Genomic DNA, 17048 nt, shown 5'->3' with positions numbered 1-17048 from the left:
TCAACCCCTCTCAAGACCCCAAATTGATCCCATGCCCCCAAGAGTGCCCCCTGCCATGTTAGGTCAGGTGCTTCTCCCTGGAAGGGACCACCTTCCCACTCACGTCCAGCCCAGCACTGGGCACTTAATAAATTTGCATGACTCATGATCATTAACACTCTCCCCCTCCCCCCAAGAAAGGACAGCTGGGGCCTGATGCAAAGATTTATTGCTGAGTCTGTGTATCTAGCTGAAGGGAGTGCAAATTATGCCCTGGCCTTGTTAGACGGATGCTCCTTGCCCTCGACTACAGCACAGGCCCCAGCCCACGGGCATCAGCGAGGACTTGGTGCTTGATGAGGAAGTAGGGAGCAGGGGTGTGGGGACATGGATGCCTTTGTCACTGATGGTTCAGGCATGGATCTCAGTTTTTCCCACCAGGGAATGGGCCCTGAATGGGAAGGATGAGAGAAGCTGCTGGCAGGGACAAGAGGGTCACCTGGGTTTGCTTATGACCCTACCTGAGGCAGACCCCTCTGGGCACAATCTGGGCCTCCTTCCTGTCCCAAATCCCCTGCCTGGGGCTGATCGATGGGAGCCGGACTCTGCTCCCAGCCACCCCTTAGGACAGTTCAGCCATTGGCCACAGCTGGTGTCAACAGCACCCTCCCTCAACAGACTGGCCTGGAGTACTGTGGGTGTGTAAGTAAGTAGGACATGAATACAGTGTCCAAGCATGGAGGGGGCAGAGCCTGTGGGGGAAGGGGTTAGGATATGTGGGGAAGGGTCCAGCTTGAGTCTCTTCCTGGCACCAGGAGCTCCCAGGCTTGCCCCCACTCACTAATTCGTCTATGTATGAGTTTCACAGGCCAGAGCTGGCTTGGACTTTGGACCCCTAAAGCTGCCGGGTGGGGCAGTCACTGGCCACTGGGCAGATGGGTGTCAGACTTGTCACATGGAGGTGGTAAGGCTAGAATGGGCTGATGGTAAGCAGCAGGCCTGCTTGGAGGAGGGTTCCCTTCCTGCCCCCCTGCCCTTCATGAAACTCTGGGAGGGAGGGCTGTTTGCTGAACCCAGACCCACCAGGTGAATCACGGGCCTCCTGCGGCAGGAGAGCAGCAGGAGATTGGTCAGTGGGGTACTGCTGAGTCACCGTGAGCTGTAGCTGCCCCAAGTACTGCTTGCTCCTAGCTGGGGCTGGCTGTGGTGGGTCCTGGAGGCCAGTGCAGCCAGGCCATGAAGGGCAGTGCTGGGGTGGCTGGGGGCACCGGACTCTGGGAGACCAGGGAATCCTGGGAGCCATGGGGGAGGGTAAGTCCCTCAAGGTTAGCAGGGCTTAGGGTTTTGAATCTGTGGCTGGTGAGGCCACAGGCTGGGGCCCAGGAGTCCTGGGGGGCTGGTAGGGGTCATGCGGATTGGGGCTACAAGGCAGCAAGGGCTACAGGGTCTCAGGAATGCATGAGTCCAGGCACCTGTGAAGAGAAAAAGGAACAGAGTCAACATTCCTAAGCGCCCAAATAATTGGGTTTAGACTGAGAGACAGGTGGAGGTGGGCTTGGAAGCAGTGACACCTGGGGGGTTGGGGCGGGGTCAAAAGAGCTTGAGTGGGTGGGGCTTGTGAGCCAGGGGAGGGGCCTGTGGCCATGGGGTGGAGCCTGAGGAGTCAGGGTGGGGCCTGGAAGCAATAGGGTCTGGAAGTTGGGGGCCAGAGGGCAGGCAGTGGAGTGGATCTGGAGAGCTGGGGAGGGGCCTGCAGTCGAGAGGTGGGATGGGGAGCAGGGGAAGGGGCTTGGGGTATTGAGACCAAGAGGCACGACAGGGGAGCATCCCGGCCTGCGCGCGAGGAGCCACCTCAGAAGAGGCCGCAGTCTTTGAGGTTCTCCTTGATGATAATGTCGGTGACAGCGTCGAAGACAAACTTGACGTTCTGTGTGTCGGTGGCGCACGTCATGTGGGAATAGATCTCCTTCACGTCGCGTCTCATGTTGAGCTCGAGGAATTGCACCTTGATGTAATTGCCCGCGTCCTCATATGTGTTGGGCCCTGGCGAGGAAGGGGGAGCTCTCACTCCCGGTAGCAAATCCTCCCCGCGGCGGGAGGAGCGCAGGCCGAGATCGTGGGTTTGCGACGCCGCCTGGCGGCGTGCCGAGGTTCTCACCATTGTAGTCCGGAAAGCAGATGCTGAGGTGCGCCTTTTTTATCTTCTCCGAGAAGACGTCCTTCTTGTTGAGGAAGAGCACGATGGACGTGGTGGCGAAGTAGCGGTGGTTGCAGATACTGTTGAATAGGTGCAGGCTCTCGTGCATGCGGTTCTGAGGAGGGCAGAAGCTGTCGGGCACCGGGGACTGCGGCCGCCGCCCCCACCCGGCTGCAGCCGGCGGGCAGACCCCTGCTCTCTGGGCTCCGGGGCCTCCCTGCCCAGACAGCTCCAAGACCGTCTCCCCGTTCGCCCCCCTAAGCAGGGCAGCAGGCTGCCTCATCTCCTCCTTCAGACCGCTCTGGGTCGAATGTCCTCTCTCAGATGCTCCCCGCGCCCGCAGCGCTGTCTCTGCTTTCCGCTCTCCTCCTCCCCGCTCAAACGCTCAGGCCCTGCTGGAGCACTCACCACTTCGTCGTCCTCCACAAGCACCATGTCGTAGGCGCTGAGAGCCGCGATGAAGATGATGCAGGTCACACCCTCGAAGCAGTGGATCCACTTCTTGCGTTCTGAGCGCTGCCCGCCCACATCGAACATCCTGCGGGGCCGTGGGAACCTGAGCCGGCGCATCGAGTCCCCTGGACGTGCCCACAGGCATCCCCTGGTTTCCTAATGCTGGCTGGGAGGCACCCAGATGGGAGTGGCATCTGGAGGGGCCGGGCATTTCTGCGGGCGGGCTGTCCAAGAAGGGGCAGGGTCTCTCGTAGGGATGGGGCCTCTGGGATCAGACAAGGCCTCAGGCAGTGAACTTGCGGGCAGGCCCCCGGAGAGCTAGAGCTAGGGCGCGGGGTCGTACCGGAAGTTGAGGTCCTTGAAGGAGAACTGCGTCTCAATGATACCAGTGGTCTTGACACGCGAGCGCAGCACGTCCTGTTCAGTGGGCACGTAGCCCGGGGTTACCAGGCGCTCCAGGTCCGAGAGGTAGCTGCGGGAGATCCGGGGTGTGGGTAGGGTTGGGTGGAGGGGCGTGGCAGGGCCCCGCCCGCCCCGCGCCCCGCCTGTGCTCTCACTAGCCAGCAGAGTCGTTGAGCTGGTATTCCGAGGCGCGATCGAAACAGGCCTGGATACCCGAGTCCTTCCACAGCCGCTGGATGATGTCTGACATCTCCTTAGGCATCGTGCCCTCCTCGATGGTGTCCGCCATGTGCATCAGCTTCCGGGCATCGTCCTGGGGTGGGGGGCAGGGGAGTGGTTGGTGGTGACCATGGACTTGGGCCCAGCCTCGCACCTCGAGTCTCCAGAAGCCCTGTTCAGCTAGTCTCTTGGCATACCTGGCGCGCAGAGTCTCCATACTGGATATTGAGCGTGGTCATGGCGCGCACGATGGCCAAGATGGACTGTAGCGTGTTGCCATATATGATGGCAATGAACTCGAGGCACTCTTCCAGCGAGTACCCATCCTGGTGGATGATCCTGCAGCCGTGGGGAGCCGGGTCAGCACCTCTTGGGTAGGTGGGGAAGGACAGACCTCGTGCGTGTGCCCACCCCCAGGGGCCTCGGGTAGGGCAGGGGCACTCACTTCATCTGCTTGACAATGGTACTCTTCCCGGACTCACCGGCACCTGGAATGGAAACCCTACCTCAGAGACGCGCTGACCGCACTGCCGCCTCTATCACACCTGTTTTGCCCCCAACCCCCAAAGTCAGGTCATGATGCCCTGGCGGCAAAACATAAACGTCAGGAGTGACAGAAGGGGGCTGACGAGGGGAATCGACAACCTCGACTGTGCTGAGGAGCCTTCAAGACCCTGGTATTTTCAGTTTTATTATTCTGAGGACAAAAATAAAGAAACCTGGAGCTCCGCCTTGTGGAAGATTCTGGTACTGCATGCATGGGATTATTTGAGCCAGGTCAACCCCTGCTTTTAACCTGTGGTGGGAGGAAGTGTCTCCAAGAGGCTCAGAGGGAATTAGCACCTTTTGCTGGGGGAGAGGACAGAGCTAACAGCCCCTCTGAGCCTGTTCTCATGCGGGTGTTGGGCACAGTTAATGGGATTTCTGGCTTAGCCTCTCTCTCTTGCCTGGGGTACTCTGGCTTGGTCCTTCTGCCCACATCTAGCTGTCTGTCTGGACCCTGGAGAGCCTGGGTAGAGTCTGCACTGCCCTCTCAAAGCAGCTCCTTCTTCCCTTGCGGGGAGGAAGTGGCCTTGGGGTACTAGATCAGCCCCATCTCCCTTCACTACCCATGGGACCAAGGACATGGCTTTACCTATTCCCGGCTGGGCCTTAGTACCCCCTACCCCCTTTAACTGTTCTGCAGGTCTGTCAACAATAAAGCTCTGGAAACTGAGGGTCATTGTCTGTGGATCTGGGTGGTCCTAGAGGCTGCCCACTCTCAGGAGGACTGTGACCTTCTCCCTCCCAAGGGAGCAGCCTTGTTGTGGGGCTCCCAAGGAGGCCCCTGGTTTCCGAGCCCTGCCCAGCAGGCCCATCAAGCCAAAGGCTGGTGTTTGAGGGAGCACAGCCAGGGCAAAACTAGGCCTCGTACACACATCTCTACAAAAGTGAGATTGGTACACCCTTCTTGGGAGGGGAGGTTGCCTGAGGCTGGGCCCTCTGAAGAGGGGTTCTGTGGGATACCCAGCCTTAGGGAGCCAAGGCATCACTTGTCAAGGCTTGGCCAGGGCTCCCACTCTGTTTCCTGCCAGGTTGCAGGCTCATTCTGTTTCCCAAGTCACACCTACTTCACAGAAGGGCCACCTGCCTGCCCCTGGGCCTCTGACTAGTAGCAGTGGCCTCGCCGCAGCCCACCCCCTTACCCAGAAGCAGCAGTTTCACGGTTCGAGCATCCTTCTCGGCATCTTCTTTCAGCTTCTTTTCCAGCTCCCTTGAGTGCTTCTCCTCAGCACTGGCCCCAGCCCCCATGGTGCCGGCAGGAGGTGAAGGAACAGGGTGGTCAGTTGGCTCTTCTGGATGCAGGGGATCCCCAGAGCCAGGCTCAGGCCAGCCTCTGGCCTCCCCTTCTGACCTCAGAACTGGCAATCAACTGGCTGTCCACAGACCTGTGAAGGCCCTGTTGGGGCTGCTTAGTAGGATTTGGGGGGTTGTTGGTACCCAAGAGCCAATCAGAGACAAGGACAGGTGAATCCAGCTCAGCCCCCAGCCGCCCTAATCAGGCTGGCATGGCCCCAATCCCTCAACTGCTGACTCTGCACCCCCTGTACGCTGCTCCCCAAACCCTCTGGGAGAGACCCTGGAGGTAGTCCAGCCCTGCTCCAGAGCAGGGAGACATGTTCCATAGGATCCAGGCTCAGAAAGGGGAGGAGAGGGCCTCAAGTTCCAGGGTGGGGGCATTGGGGGGTAGGCCTGGCAGCAGAGAGTAGAGGGAGAAGCATGCAAGGAGCACCCGACCCCTGCCCAGCACAGGGCTTAGCATTGCTCCTTACCTAGCTCACACCAGCCCTGGGGGATGGGTACCCACATCATTTTACTGATGAGGAAGTGGAGGCTCAGAGGGTCGCACAGCAGGACGTAGTTGAGAAGGGCTCGTGACTCTGAACCAGGGCTCCATGCTCAGCAGGGAGTCAAGAGGGAAAGGTGGACATTGCATTTGCCCTGTACCAAGGTCTGCATCTGACCTGGTCAAGGCCTCTACATGCCTCCATGATTCCAATGGACTTGGGTGGGTGTGCAGGTCTGCTACGTGTACTGGGTGTGTGCTTGTATACTTTACTGGCACCAAGCAAGGCAATGACATGACACATTTGTCTATGTATACTTGTGTGTTTATGTATGCATTTTTATGCCTTTGTGAATGCATGTGTGTGTCTATGTTTGCCTGTTTGTGTACCGTGTGTGCATGTGCATGGATGTGCTTTTGTGCATTTCTCTTCATGTGCAGATGTGTTTGTATGTGTACTTTATTATGCTAAACTGGGTTAATGTGTGTGTGTGTGTGTATGAATGTATAAGTGCATGTATATGTGCATGTGTGTGCACTTGCCTGTGTACATGTACATTTATGCATGTGTCTGCCTGTATGTGTGCACACACCTGTGTCTACATGTACCCATGGTGCAACACTCTGACCTGCGGAGGTGGCCAGGCTCTTCCAGGGAATGTTTTGCAGGCCTGTTATCAGATGGGAAAACTGAGCCCTGAAGCAGGTCTGGTGTTCCCAGGGGAGGAGCAGATGAGCCTCACTCTTCTTCTGTCCCCTGTCGGTAATCTGGGACCTGCCTAGGGGTATCTCCAGGGCACACCTGCCTCAGTTTAGGGGTCAGAGGTCTCTGTGGGGGTTTAGATGGGACAGGACGTGCTGCTGAGTGGAAGTGGTTCAACCGAGCATGTAATGTTGAGCTCCAGCCTCTGGAGATTTACCACGTCCCATCAGAAGACCCAAATCCTGGGCTCTCAAGGCCCCCTCCTGGCTGAACTACCCGGAAACCTGGCTGTCTTAGGACTCAACTCTTGCGGACCTGGGGTGCCAGGGCCCCAGATACTGAGCATTGAAGACTGTCCCTAGTGTTGGGAAAGCTGGACAGGTGCATGTAAATCAATGAAGTTAGAACACACCCTTACACTATACACAAAAATAAACTCAAAATGGCTTAAAGACTTAAACATAACACCATAAAACTCCTAGAATAGAACATAGGCAAAACATTCTGACATAAATTGTACCAATATTTTCTCAGGTCAGTCTCCCAAAGGAATAGAAATAAAAGGAAAAATGAACAAAGGTGACCTAATCAAACTTAAAAGCTTTTGCACAGCAGAAGAAGAACTACAATTCTGTAGCCTGTGGAAGGAAAACTACATTCACAGAAAGATAGACAAAATGAAAAGGCAGAGGACTTTGTACCAGATGAAGGAACAAGATAAAAGCCCAGAAAAACAACTAAATGAAGTGGAGATAGGCAACCTTCCAGAAAAAGAATTCAGAATAATGATAGTGAAGATGATCCAGGACCTCGAAAAAAGAATGGAGGCAAAGATCGAGAAGATGCAAGAAATGTTTAACAAAGACCTAGAAGAATTAAAGAACAAACAACTAGAAGAATTAAAGAACAAACAAACAGAGATGAACAATACAATAACTGAAATGAAAAATATACTAGAAGGAATCAATAGCAGAATAACTGAGGCAGAAGAATGGATAAGTGACCTGGAAGACAGAATGGTGGAATTCACTGCTGCAGAACAGAATAAAGAAAAAAGAATGAAAAGAAACGAAGACAGCCTAAGAGACCTCTGGGACAACATTAAATGCAATAACATTCGCATTACAGGGGTCCCAGAAGGAGAAGAGAGAGAGAAAGGACCCAAGAAAATATTTGAAGAGATTATACTCGAAAACTTCCCTAACATGGGAAAGGAAAGAGCCACCCAAGTCCAGGAAGTGCAGAGAGTCCCAGGCAGGATAAACCCAAGGAGAAACACGGCGAAACACATAGTAATCAAATTGATAAAAATTAAAGACAAAGAAAAATTATTGAAAGCAGCAAGGGAAAAACAACAAATAACATACAAGGGAACTCCCATAAGGTTAACAGCTGATTTCTCAGCAGAAACTCTACAAGCCAGGAGGGAGTGGCACGATATATTTAAAGTGATGAAAGGGAAGAACCTACAACCAAGATTACTCTACTTGGCAAGGATCTCATTCAGATTCGACAGAGAAATCAAAAGATTTATAGACAAAAAAAAAAAAAAAAAAGATTTACAGACAAGGAAAAGCTAAGAGAATTCAGCACCACCAAACCAGCTCTACAATAAATGCTAAAGGAACTTCTCTAAGTGGGAAACACAAGAGAAGAAAAGGACCTACAAAAACAAACCCATAACAAGTAAGAAAATGGTAATAGGAACATACATATCAATAATTACCTTAAACGTGAATGGATTAAATGCTCCAACCAAGAGATATAGGCTCACTGAATGGACACAAAAACAAGACCCATATATATGCTGTCTACAAGAGACCCACTTCACACCTAGGGACACACACAGACTGAAAGTGAGGGGATGGAAAAAGATATTCCATGCAAATGGAAATCAAAAGAAAGCTGGAGTAGCAATACGCATATCAGATAAAAGAGACTTTAAAATAAAGAATGTTACAAGAGACAAAGAAGGACACTACATAATGATCAAGGGATCAATCCAAGAAGATATAATAATTATAAATATACATGCACCCAACATAGGAGCACCTCAATACATAAGGCAACTGCTAACAGCTATAAAAGAGGAAATCGACAGTAACACAATAATAGTGGGAGACTTTAACACCTCACTTACACCAATGGACAGATCATCCAGACAGAAAATTAATAAGGAACCACAAGCTTTAAATGACACAATAGACCAGATAGATTTAATTGATATTCATAGGACATTCCATCCCAAAACAGCAGATTACTTTCTTCTCAAGTGCACACAGAACATTCTCCAGGATAGACCACATCTTGGGCCACAAATCAAGCCTCAGTAAATTTAAGAAAACTGAAATCATATCAAGCATCTTTTCCAGCCACAATGCTATGAGATTAGAAATCAACTACAGGGAAAAAAAAAAACATAAAAAACACAAACACATGGAGGCTAAACAATAGGTTACTAAATAACCAAGAGATCACTGAAGAAATCAAAGAGGAAATCAAAAGATACCTAGAGACAAATGACAATGAAAACATGACGATCCAAAACCTATGGGATGCAGAAAAAGCAGTTCTAAGGGGAAGTTTATAGCAGTACAAGCCTACCTCAAGAAACAAGAAAAATCTCAAATAAACAATCTAACCTTACACCTAAAGGAACTAGAGAAAGAACAAACAAAACCCAAAGTTAGTAGAAGGAAAGAAATCATAAAGATCAGAGCAGAAATAAATGAAATAGAAACAAAGAGGGACTTCTCTGGTGGCGCAGTGGTTAAGAATCTGCCTGCCAACGCAGGGGACATGGGTTCGAGCCCTGGACTGGGATGATCTCACATGCTGCGGAGCAACTGGGCCCGTGCGCCACAGCTGCTGAGCCTGTGCTCTGGAGCTCCTGAGCCACAAATGCTGAGCCCGCATGCCACAACTGCTGAAGCCCACGTGCCTGGAGCCCGTATTCTGCAACAAAGAGAGGCCACCGCAATGAGAAGTCCACACACCACAACAAAAAAAGAGTGGACACCGCTCACCGCAGCTAGAGAAAGCCCACGCACAGCAACAAAGACCCAAAGTAGCCAAAAGTAAATAAATAAATTTTTTAAAAAAAGAAACAAAGAAAACGATAGCAAAGATCAATAAAACTAAAAGCTGGTTCTTTGAGAAGATAAACAAAATTGATAAACCTTTAGCCAGACTCATCAAGAAAAAGAGGGAGAGGACTCAAATCAATAAAATTAGGAATGAAAAAGGAGAAGTTACAACAGACACCGCAGAAATACAAAGCATCCTAAGAGACTACTACAAGCAACTCTATGCCAATAAAATGAACAACCTGGAAGAAATGGACGAATTCTTAGAAAGGTATAACCTTCCAAGACTGAACCAGGAAGAAATAGAAAATATGAACAGACCAGTCACAAGTAATGAAATTGAAACTGCGATTAAAAATCTTCCAGCAAACAAAAGTCCAGGACCAGATGGCTTCACAGGTGAAGCCTTCACAGCTCATTTAGATAAGAGCTAACACCCATCCTTCTCAAACTCTTCCAAAAAATTTCAGAGGAAGGAACACTCCCAAACTCATTCTATGAGGCCACCATCACCCTGATACCAAAACCAGACAAAGGTACTACCAGACAAAGATACTACAAAAAAACAAAATTACAGACCAATATCACTGATGAATATAGATGCAAAACTCCTCAACAAAATACTAGCAAACAGAATCCAGCCACACATTAAAAGGATCATACACCATGATCAAGTGGGATTTATCCCAGGGATGCAAGGATTCTTCAATATACACAAATCAATCAATGTGATACACCATATTAACAAACTGAAGGAGAAAAACCATATGATCATCTCAATAGATGCAGAAAAAGCTTTTGACAAAATTCAACACCCATTTATGATAAAAACTCTCCAGAAAGTGGGCATAGAGGGAACCTACCTCAACATAATAAAGGCCATATACGACAAACCCACAGCAAACATCATTCTCAATGGTGAAAAACTGAAAGCATTTCCTCTAAGATCAGGAACAAGACAAGGATATCAACTCTCACCACTATTATTCAACATAGCTTTGGAAGTCCTAGCCATGGCAATCAGAGAAGAAAAAGAAACAAGAGGAATACAAATTGGAAAAGAAGAAGTAAAACTGTCACTGTTTGCAGGTGACATGATACTATACATAGAGAATCCTAAAGATGTCACCAGAAAACTACTAGAGCTAATCAATGAATTTGGTAAAGTTGCAGGATACAAAATTAATGCATTCCTATACACTATACTCTTGCATTCCTATACACTAATGATGAAAAATCTGAAAGAAATTAAGGAAACAATCCTATTCACCATTGCAACAAAAAGAATAAAATACCTAGGAATAAACCTACCTAAGGAGGTAAAAGACCTGTACTCAGAAAACTATAAGACACTGATGAAAGAAATCAAAGATGACACAAACAGATGGGGAGATATACCATGTTCTTGGATTGGAAGAATCAATATTGTGAAAATGACTATACTACCCAAAGCAATCTACAGATTCAATGCAATCCCTATCAAATTACCAGTGGCATTCTTTACAGAACTAGAACAAAAAAATCTTAAAATTTATATGGAGACACAAAAGACCCCGAATAGCCAAAGCAGTCTTGAGGGAAAAAAACGGAGCTGGAGGAATCAGACTCCCTGACTTCAGACTATACTACAAAGCTACAGTAATCAAGACAATATGGTACTGGCACAAAAACAGAAGTATAGATCAATGGAACAGGATAGAAAGCCCAGAAATAAACCCACGCACCTATGGTCAACTAATCTATGACAAAGGAGGCAAGGATATACAATGGAGAAAAGACAGTCTCTTCAATAAGCGGTGCTGGGAAAACTGGACAGCTACATGTAAAAGAATGAAATTAGAACACTCCCTAACACCCTACACAAAAATAAACTCAAAATGGATTAGAAACCTAAATGTAAGACCAGACACTATAAAACTCTTAGAGGAAAACATAGGAAGAACACTCTTTGACATAAATCACAGCAAGATCTTTTTTTGATCCACCTCCTACAGTAATGGAAATACAAACAAAAATAAACAAATGGGACCTAATGAAACCTAAAAGCTCTTGCACAGCAAAGGAAACTACAAACAAGATGAAAAGACAACCCTCAGAATGGGAGAAAATATTTGCAAATGAATCACGGACAAAGGATTAATCTTCAAAATATATAAACAGCTCACACAGCTCAATATTAAAAAAACAAACAACCCAATCAAAATATGGGCAGAAGACCTAAATAGACATTTCTCCAAAGAAGACATACAGATGGCCAAGAAGCACATGAAAAGCTGCTCAACATCACTAATTATTAGGGAAATGCAAATCAAAACTACAACGAGGTATCACCTCACACCAGTCAGAATGGGTATCATCAGAAAATCTACAAACAACAAATGCTGGAGAGGGTGTGGAGAAAAGGGAACCGTCTTGCACTGTTGGTGGGGATGTAAATTGATACAGCCACTATGGAGAACAGTATGGAGGTTACTTAAAAAACTAAAAATAAAACTACCATATGATCCAGCAATCCGACTACTGGGCATATACCCAGAGAAAACCATAATTCGGAAAGACACATGCACCCCAATGTTCATTGCAGCACTATTTATAATAGCCAGGTCATGGAAGCAACCTAAATGCCCATCGACAGACAAATGGATAAAGAAGATGTGGTACATACATACAATGGAATATTACTCAGCCATAAAAATGAACGAAATTGGGTCATTTGTAGAGACATGGATGGATCTAGAGACTGTCATACAGAGTGAAGTAAGTCAGAAAGAGAAAAATATCGTATATTAACGCATATATGTGGAACCTAGAAAAATGGTACAGGTGAACTGGTATGCAGGGCAGAAATAGAGACAAGATGTAGAGAACAAACGTATGGACACCAAGGGGGAAAGTGGCTGCGGGTGGTGGGATGAATTGGGAGATTGGGATTGATATGTATACACTAATATGTATAAAATAGATAACTAATAAGAACGTGCTGTATAAAAAAATAAATAAAATTAAAATTAAAAAATAAAAGCTTTTGCACAACAAAGGAAACCATAAACAAAACAAAAAGACAACCTACAGAATGGGAGAAGATATTTGCAAACGATGAGACCAGCAAGGGCTTAACTTCCAAAATATACAAACAGCTCATGCAGTTCAACAACAACAACAAAAAAAACAGTAATCCAGTTGAAAAATGGGCAGAGGAACTAAATAGACATTTCTTCAGATAAGACATACCGATGGCCAACAGGCACATGAAAAGATGCTTAACGTTGCTAATTATTAGAGAAATGAAAATCAAAACTGCAATGAGGTACCACCTCACATTGGTCAAATGGCCATCACTAAGAAGTCCTCAAATAACAAATGCTGGAGAGGGTGTGGAGAAAAGGGAACCCTCCTACACTGTTGGGGGGAATGTAAGTCGGTGCAGCCACTATGGAAAACAGTATGGAGGTTCCTCAAGAAACTGAAAATAGAGTTGCCATATGATCCAGCAATCCCATTCCTGGGCATATATCCGGACAAAACTATAATTCAAAAAGATACATGCGCCCCTATGTTCATAGCAGCACTATTCACAATAGCCAAGACATGGAAATAACCTAAATGTCCATCAACAGATGAATGGATAAAGATGGGGTACATATATACACTGGAATACTACTCAGCCATTAAAAAGGAACAAAATGATGCCATTTGCAGCAACATGGATGGAACTAGAGATTATAATACTAAGTCAGAAAGAGACATATTCCACTTATATGTGGAATCTAAAATACAACACAAATGAACTTTCATGAAACAGAAACAGACTCACAGACACAGAACAGACTTGTGGTTGCCAAGAGGGAGTGGAGCGGGAAAGGGATGGAGTGAGAGGTTGGGGTTAGCAGATGCAAACTATTATATACAGAATGGATAAACAACAAGGTCCTACTGTATAGCACAGGGAAATATATTCAATATTCTGTGATAAACCATAATGGAAACGAATATTAAAAAAAAGAATGTATATATTTGTATAACTGAATTACTTTGCTCTTCAGCAGAAATGAACACATTGTAAATCAACTATACTTCAATAAAAAAATTCACACACACACACACACACACACACACACACACACAAAGGCTGTCCCTAAACGTGTGGGAAGTGGATACTGGCTCTGTAAGCTGGTGGCTTCAACATCTACCCTGTTGGGTGAGGGGAGATCTGTCCAGGAGCAACAGATCATTCATTCGTGCCACTTTCAACCTTTAGGCCCCATTCGTCCTCTACCCCACCACCATGCTGTAAGTGGGCCCTGGGAGTCTCTGCAGCCCCTACGTACTGCCCAGGGGGCTGGGGTGGTGCAGGAGCCCAGGTTTGCTAAACCAACAAGAACCTTTCTACATATTGGGTCTACTTAAAGTGGGACCATTCCACTGCCTCCCCGTCGCCACCTGGCTCCCCTTGCCTGCCAGGTATGGCCCTAAGCCCTGCTGGATCCGTGTGCCTCCATAGCTATTGGCTTCCCCTGCCAGAGCTTGACTCGTTAAATTTGGCCTGGGGCCCCCAGCCTCACTTCCTCCTCTCCAGCAGCTCCCCACATATCCTGGTCTTCCCCGCCTCTGGACATTTGCTTGCGCTGGACCCTCTGCTGAGATCTGGCTGGAAGGATGCAGAAGAATGGGAATTTTGTTGATTCCCAGGGCAGGGGCAGCTGAACTGTAAGGGCTGTGGATTTGTCTTGCCAATTCTGAGTCCTGAGTTCCTGGCAAGACACAAAGCCAGGTGAGAAAGCAACGTGAACGAATGATCAAACAACTGAGTAAATGAATGGACGCTGGGCTTGCAAAAGAGACCGTGGGGGAACTGGTGGTCAAGCCACATTGGTGGGGGCGTGGGGCAGGAGGGACAGAATCTGGGTGTGGGCTGAACCCCCGTCCTCCCTCCTTTGCCAAGGAGAAAGCCAAAGTCCAGTCCCAGAGCCAGTGTTTATTAGCAAGATGGACCCCAAGGGCAGGTGTGGCCTGGACAGCCGAGGGCTGCCAGGAGCCCCCATCCACCTACCCAACTGCCCCCCAGAGCTATTTACACCCATCATCTGAAGTGGTGGGCAGAAGGGAGCCCTGGGGAGCCCCTGCAGGCCCCAGGCCTCCACCATGACCCCCTCTCCCCTCAGCGCTGCCTGAGCCTGGCCCCTCTGCTTTTCTCCCAGCCCCTGCATCACAGCGGCATGCAGAAAGCAAAGAGGAGGTAGAGTGGCCAGGCAGGGAGGGAAGGAGGGGCTGGAGGGGCTGCCCCACCCAGGCAGGGCTCCTCTTCTCCTGTCCCCAATAAATAGAGAATAAATACCCAGGAAAGGGCTGGCCTTGACTGAGTGCCCCTCTCCCAGGCAGGGGCCGGCATCCCGTGCCAGCCCCTTCTTCCCTTCTCTGAGCGCATCTGAGCTCTCACTCCCACCCCCGGTCTCCAAGCAGTCCTCGCATCCACATGTATGCCACCAGCAAACATGGGCGAAGGTGTACAGTCCGTGCCCCATCCAGGTAGAGCTTGCTCCTTCCCTGTGTCCTGTAGATCCTGGCGGTGGCTGTCGAGCAGGTAGACTCCCAGCTGAGCCTGGGGACTGTGTGGTCCTGGCCTGGCTCGGCCAACTGGCCGGGCCTGGTTAGGTGGGCTCCGTTTTCTGCCGTCTCTGACCAGCATGGGTCTAAGTTTTGGATGATGCTGCCGCTGAGGCAGGCTATTTACAACCCACCAATAAATACTGTCTTTGCAGGGGCAGGGTGTATATAGAATATAGATATTTTATATATATATATATTTATCTTTTATATTAAAAGGGACGAGGACTAGGCCGGCCCATCGCAGGGCTCGGACAGCAGGCCTCATGTGTCCGGCGGGTGGTGGCGGCGGTTCCGGGGTTTTTTCTGGTCCTGGGGTTCAGGAGGCCTGGGTGCCCCTGGGGCCTCCCTGGGACTGGGGGGCACATGGCGCCAGTAACCCTGGCAGTACTGGTGGATGAGGCCCACTTCTGGCTGGGCCAGGAGCTGCGCCAGCTCCTGGTAAGGGGGTGTGGGGGGCCCGGCGCCTGGGGGCGGTGGGACGCTCACAGCTGGGGGTGGGAAGAGGGCAGCATGGACGGCGTCCTGGCCCAGTACATGCAGCTGCACTCGTGTGATGACATGCTTGAAGTTGTTCTCGGTGGCTGTACAGGAGTAGAGGCCGCGATCACCAAGCTGCAGGGCGCGAAGCAGCAAGCCCTGTTCCGTGCGCAGGAAGCGGTCGTCTGCACGCATCTGTGGGGGCAGGGGCTGGGGCTCAGGGGCTGCAGGACCACCCTGTTGCCCCGGCCAGCTCCCCGATCAGACCACCTCTGGGGCCACCCCATGCAGGGGCACCCGTGTGGAATTTCCATATACCAAGAAAAACAAGTTTCCATATAACATCTGAATAATAAACACTTCCATTTCAGGAGAAATGACCATAAGGGGATTCTGTACAATGAGAGAATTCTGGAGCACACACACAATTTCTATTTAATGAGAATAAACAGATGTTGGGGCACCCTCAGAGAATTTCCATGTAGAAGGGATTGCCTAGAAGGTATTTCCACAATAGGAAGGCTACCCCACAGAATTTCCATATGCTGGAACTCATCCACGTGACATTTCCATAGAATGAGGTATACTGCCAATAAAGTACACATATGGAATTCTCATATAAAAAGGCATGCCTGGGGGCTTCCCTGGTGGCGCAGTGGTTGAGAGTCCGCCTGCTGATGCAGGGGACATGGGTTCGTGCCCCGGTCCGGGAAGATCCCACATGCTGCGGAGCGGCTGGGCCCGTGAGCCATGGCCGCTGAGCCTGCACGTCCAGAGCCTGTGCTCCACAACTGGAGAGGCCACAACAGTGAGAGGCCCGCGTACCGCAAAAAAAAAAAAAAAAAAAAAAGGCATGCCTACAAGTAGTTTCCACGTAATATGGACACCCCACAGAGTTTCCATAAAACTGGATTCACCCAAATGATCTCCACGTAGGGAAGGGAGCTTGGAAGGACTTTCTTAGAATGAGGGCTGCCCCAGTTTGGCTCCTATACCACATTTCACCCACGTAGAATTTCGACTGTACAAGGGACTCTCCCAACCATGGTGAGGACTGTGGGGCACAGGAAATCACCTCTCGGCGCCGGTCACTCGGATCTCGCTGGAACAGCCACTTAACGGTAGCCTGGGGCGAGCGGGGCTGGCACTCAAGGAAGGCTGCGCTCCCTGCCACGCCATACTGCACAGATTCCACGGCATTCTTATTGGCTGTAGAACAAGAGGGTGCCACGTGAAAGCAGCACTACCTCTTGGCAGACTGCAGGCTGGCGAGGGGCATATACAGGGATACCCACCCATACAGGCAGGGCTGTGCCATCAGGCATCCACTCCTTGAGGGGGTGGCCGAGGACATCCCTTCTCCAAAACCCCTCACCCCCTCACCCCCACGGACCATGTGAGAATCCTTCCAGTGGGGGCCCCATGAGCAGCTCTGTAGGCTGCACAGCTCCACACCGAGAAGCACCCAGTGGTGAGACATAGAGCACTCACCATTGGAATTGAACCCACGGCACTGCCTGATGGGGTTCCCGTGCCGGACGTCCTGCCGGCGGCTCCGCCTGGAGGAAGATAGCTCCTGAAGGAGTATTCCCAAGAAAA

The 17048-nt window shown here is 49.7% G+C and overlaps 2 protein-coding genes across 14 annotated transcripts in view; both read right to left on the bottom strand.

The window, feature by feature from the left end:
- Nucleotides 1–191: 191 nt before the first annotated feature.
- Nucleotides 192–6721, bottom strand: GNAT1 (G protein subunit alpha transducin 1). 4 transcript variants are annotated; one of them, XM_027098610.1, is made up of 9 exons: nt 4936–6721; nt 3696–3738; nt 3448–3589; nt 3187–3344; nt 2973–3101; nt 2585–2714; nt 2138–2291; nt 1831–2022; nt 192–1451 (listed from the first exon to the last, which is right to left on the bottom strand). In XM_027098610.1, exons 1-8 carry the CDS (start codon nt 5039–5041, stop codon nt 1832–1834), a joined length of 1053 nt encoding a protein of 350 aa, XP_026954411.1. In that variant the 5' UTR covers nt 5042–6721; the 3' UTR covers nt 192–1451; nt 1831. The 4 variants fall into 4 exon arrangements, with proteins under 4 accessions (XP_026954411.1, XP_026954414.1, XP_026954412.1 ...); XM_027098613.1 differs by lacking the exon at nt 1831–2022; XM_027098611.1 differs by lacking the exon at nt 1831–2022 and having other exon boundaries at nt 1304–1451; nt 2585–2853.
- Nucleotides 6722–14320: 7599 nt separating this feature from the next.
- The window catches only part of SEMA3F (semaphorin 3F), a 29493-nt gene continuing 26765 nt past the window's right edge, over nt 14321–17048 (bottom strand). For all 10 annotated transcript variants that reach the window (XM_027098766.1, XM_027098762.1, XM_027098769.1 and 7 more), the window contains 3 exons: nt 16941–17008; nt 16525–16658; nt 14321–15644 (listed from right to left, as the gene is read on the bottom strand). In XM_027098766.1, coding sequence (XP_026954567.1) covers nt 15234–15644; nt 16525–16658; nt 16941–17008 — 613 coding nt within the window. In that variant the 3' untranslated portion in view covers nt 14321–15233. The remainder of the gene's footprint in view (nt 15645–16524; nt 16659–16940; nt 17009–17048) is intronic.

Source organism: Aethalodelphis obliquidens, unplaced genomic scaffold (genome assembly GCF_003676395.1).
Source record: "Aethalodelphis obliquidens isolate GAN/ISIS:26980383/991018 unplaced genomic scaffold, ASM367639v1 scaffold125, whole genome shotgun sequence".
NCBI lineage: Eukaryota > Metazoa > Chordata > Mammalia > Artiodactyla > Delphinidae > Aethalodelphis > Aethalodelphis obliquidens.
The sequence above is the reverse complement of the archived record's forward strand: the minus strand, read 5'-3'. Positions and strand labels throughout refer to the sequence as shown.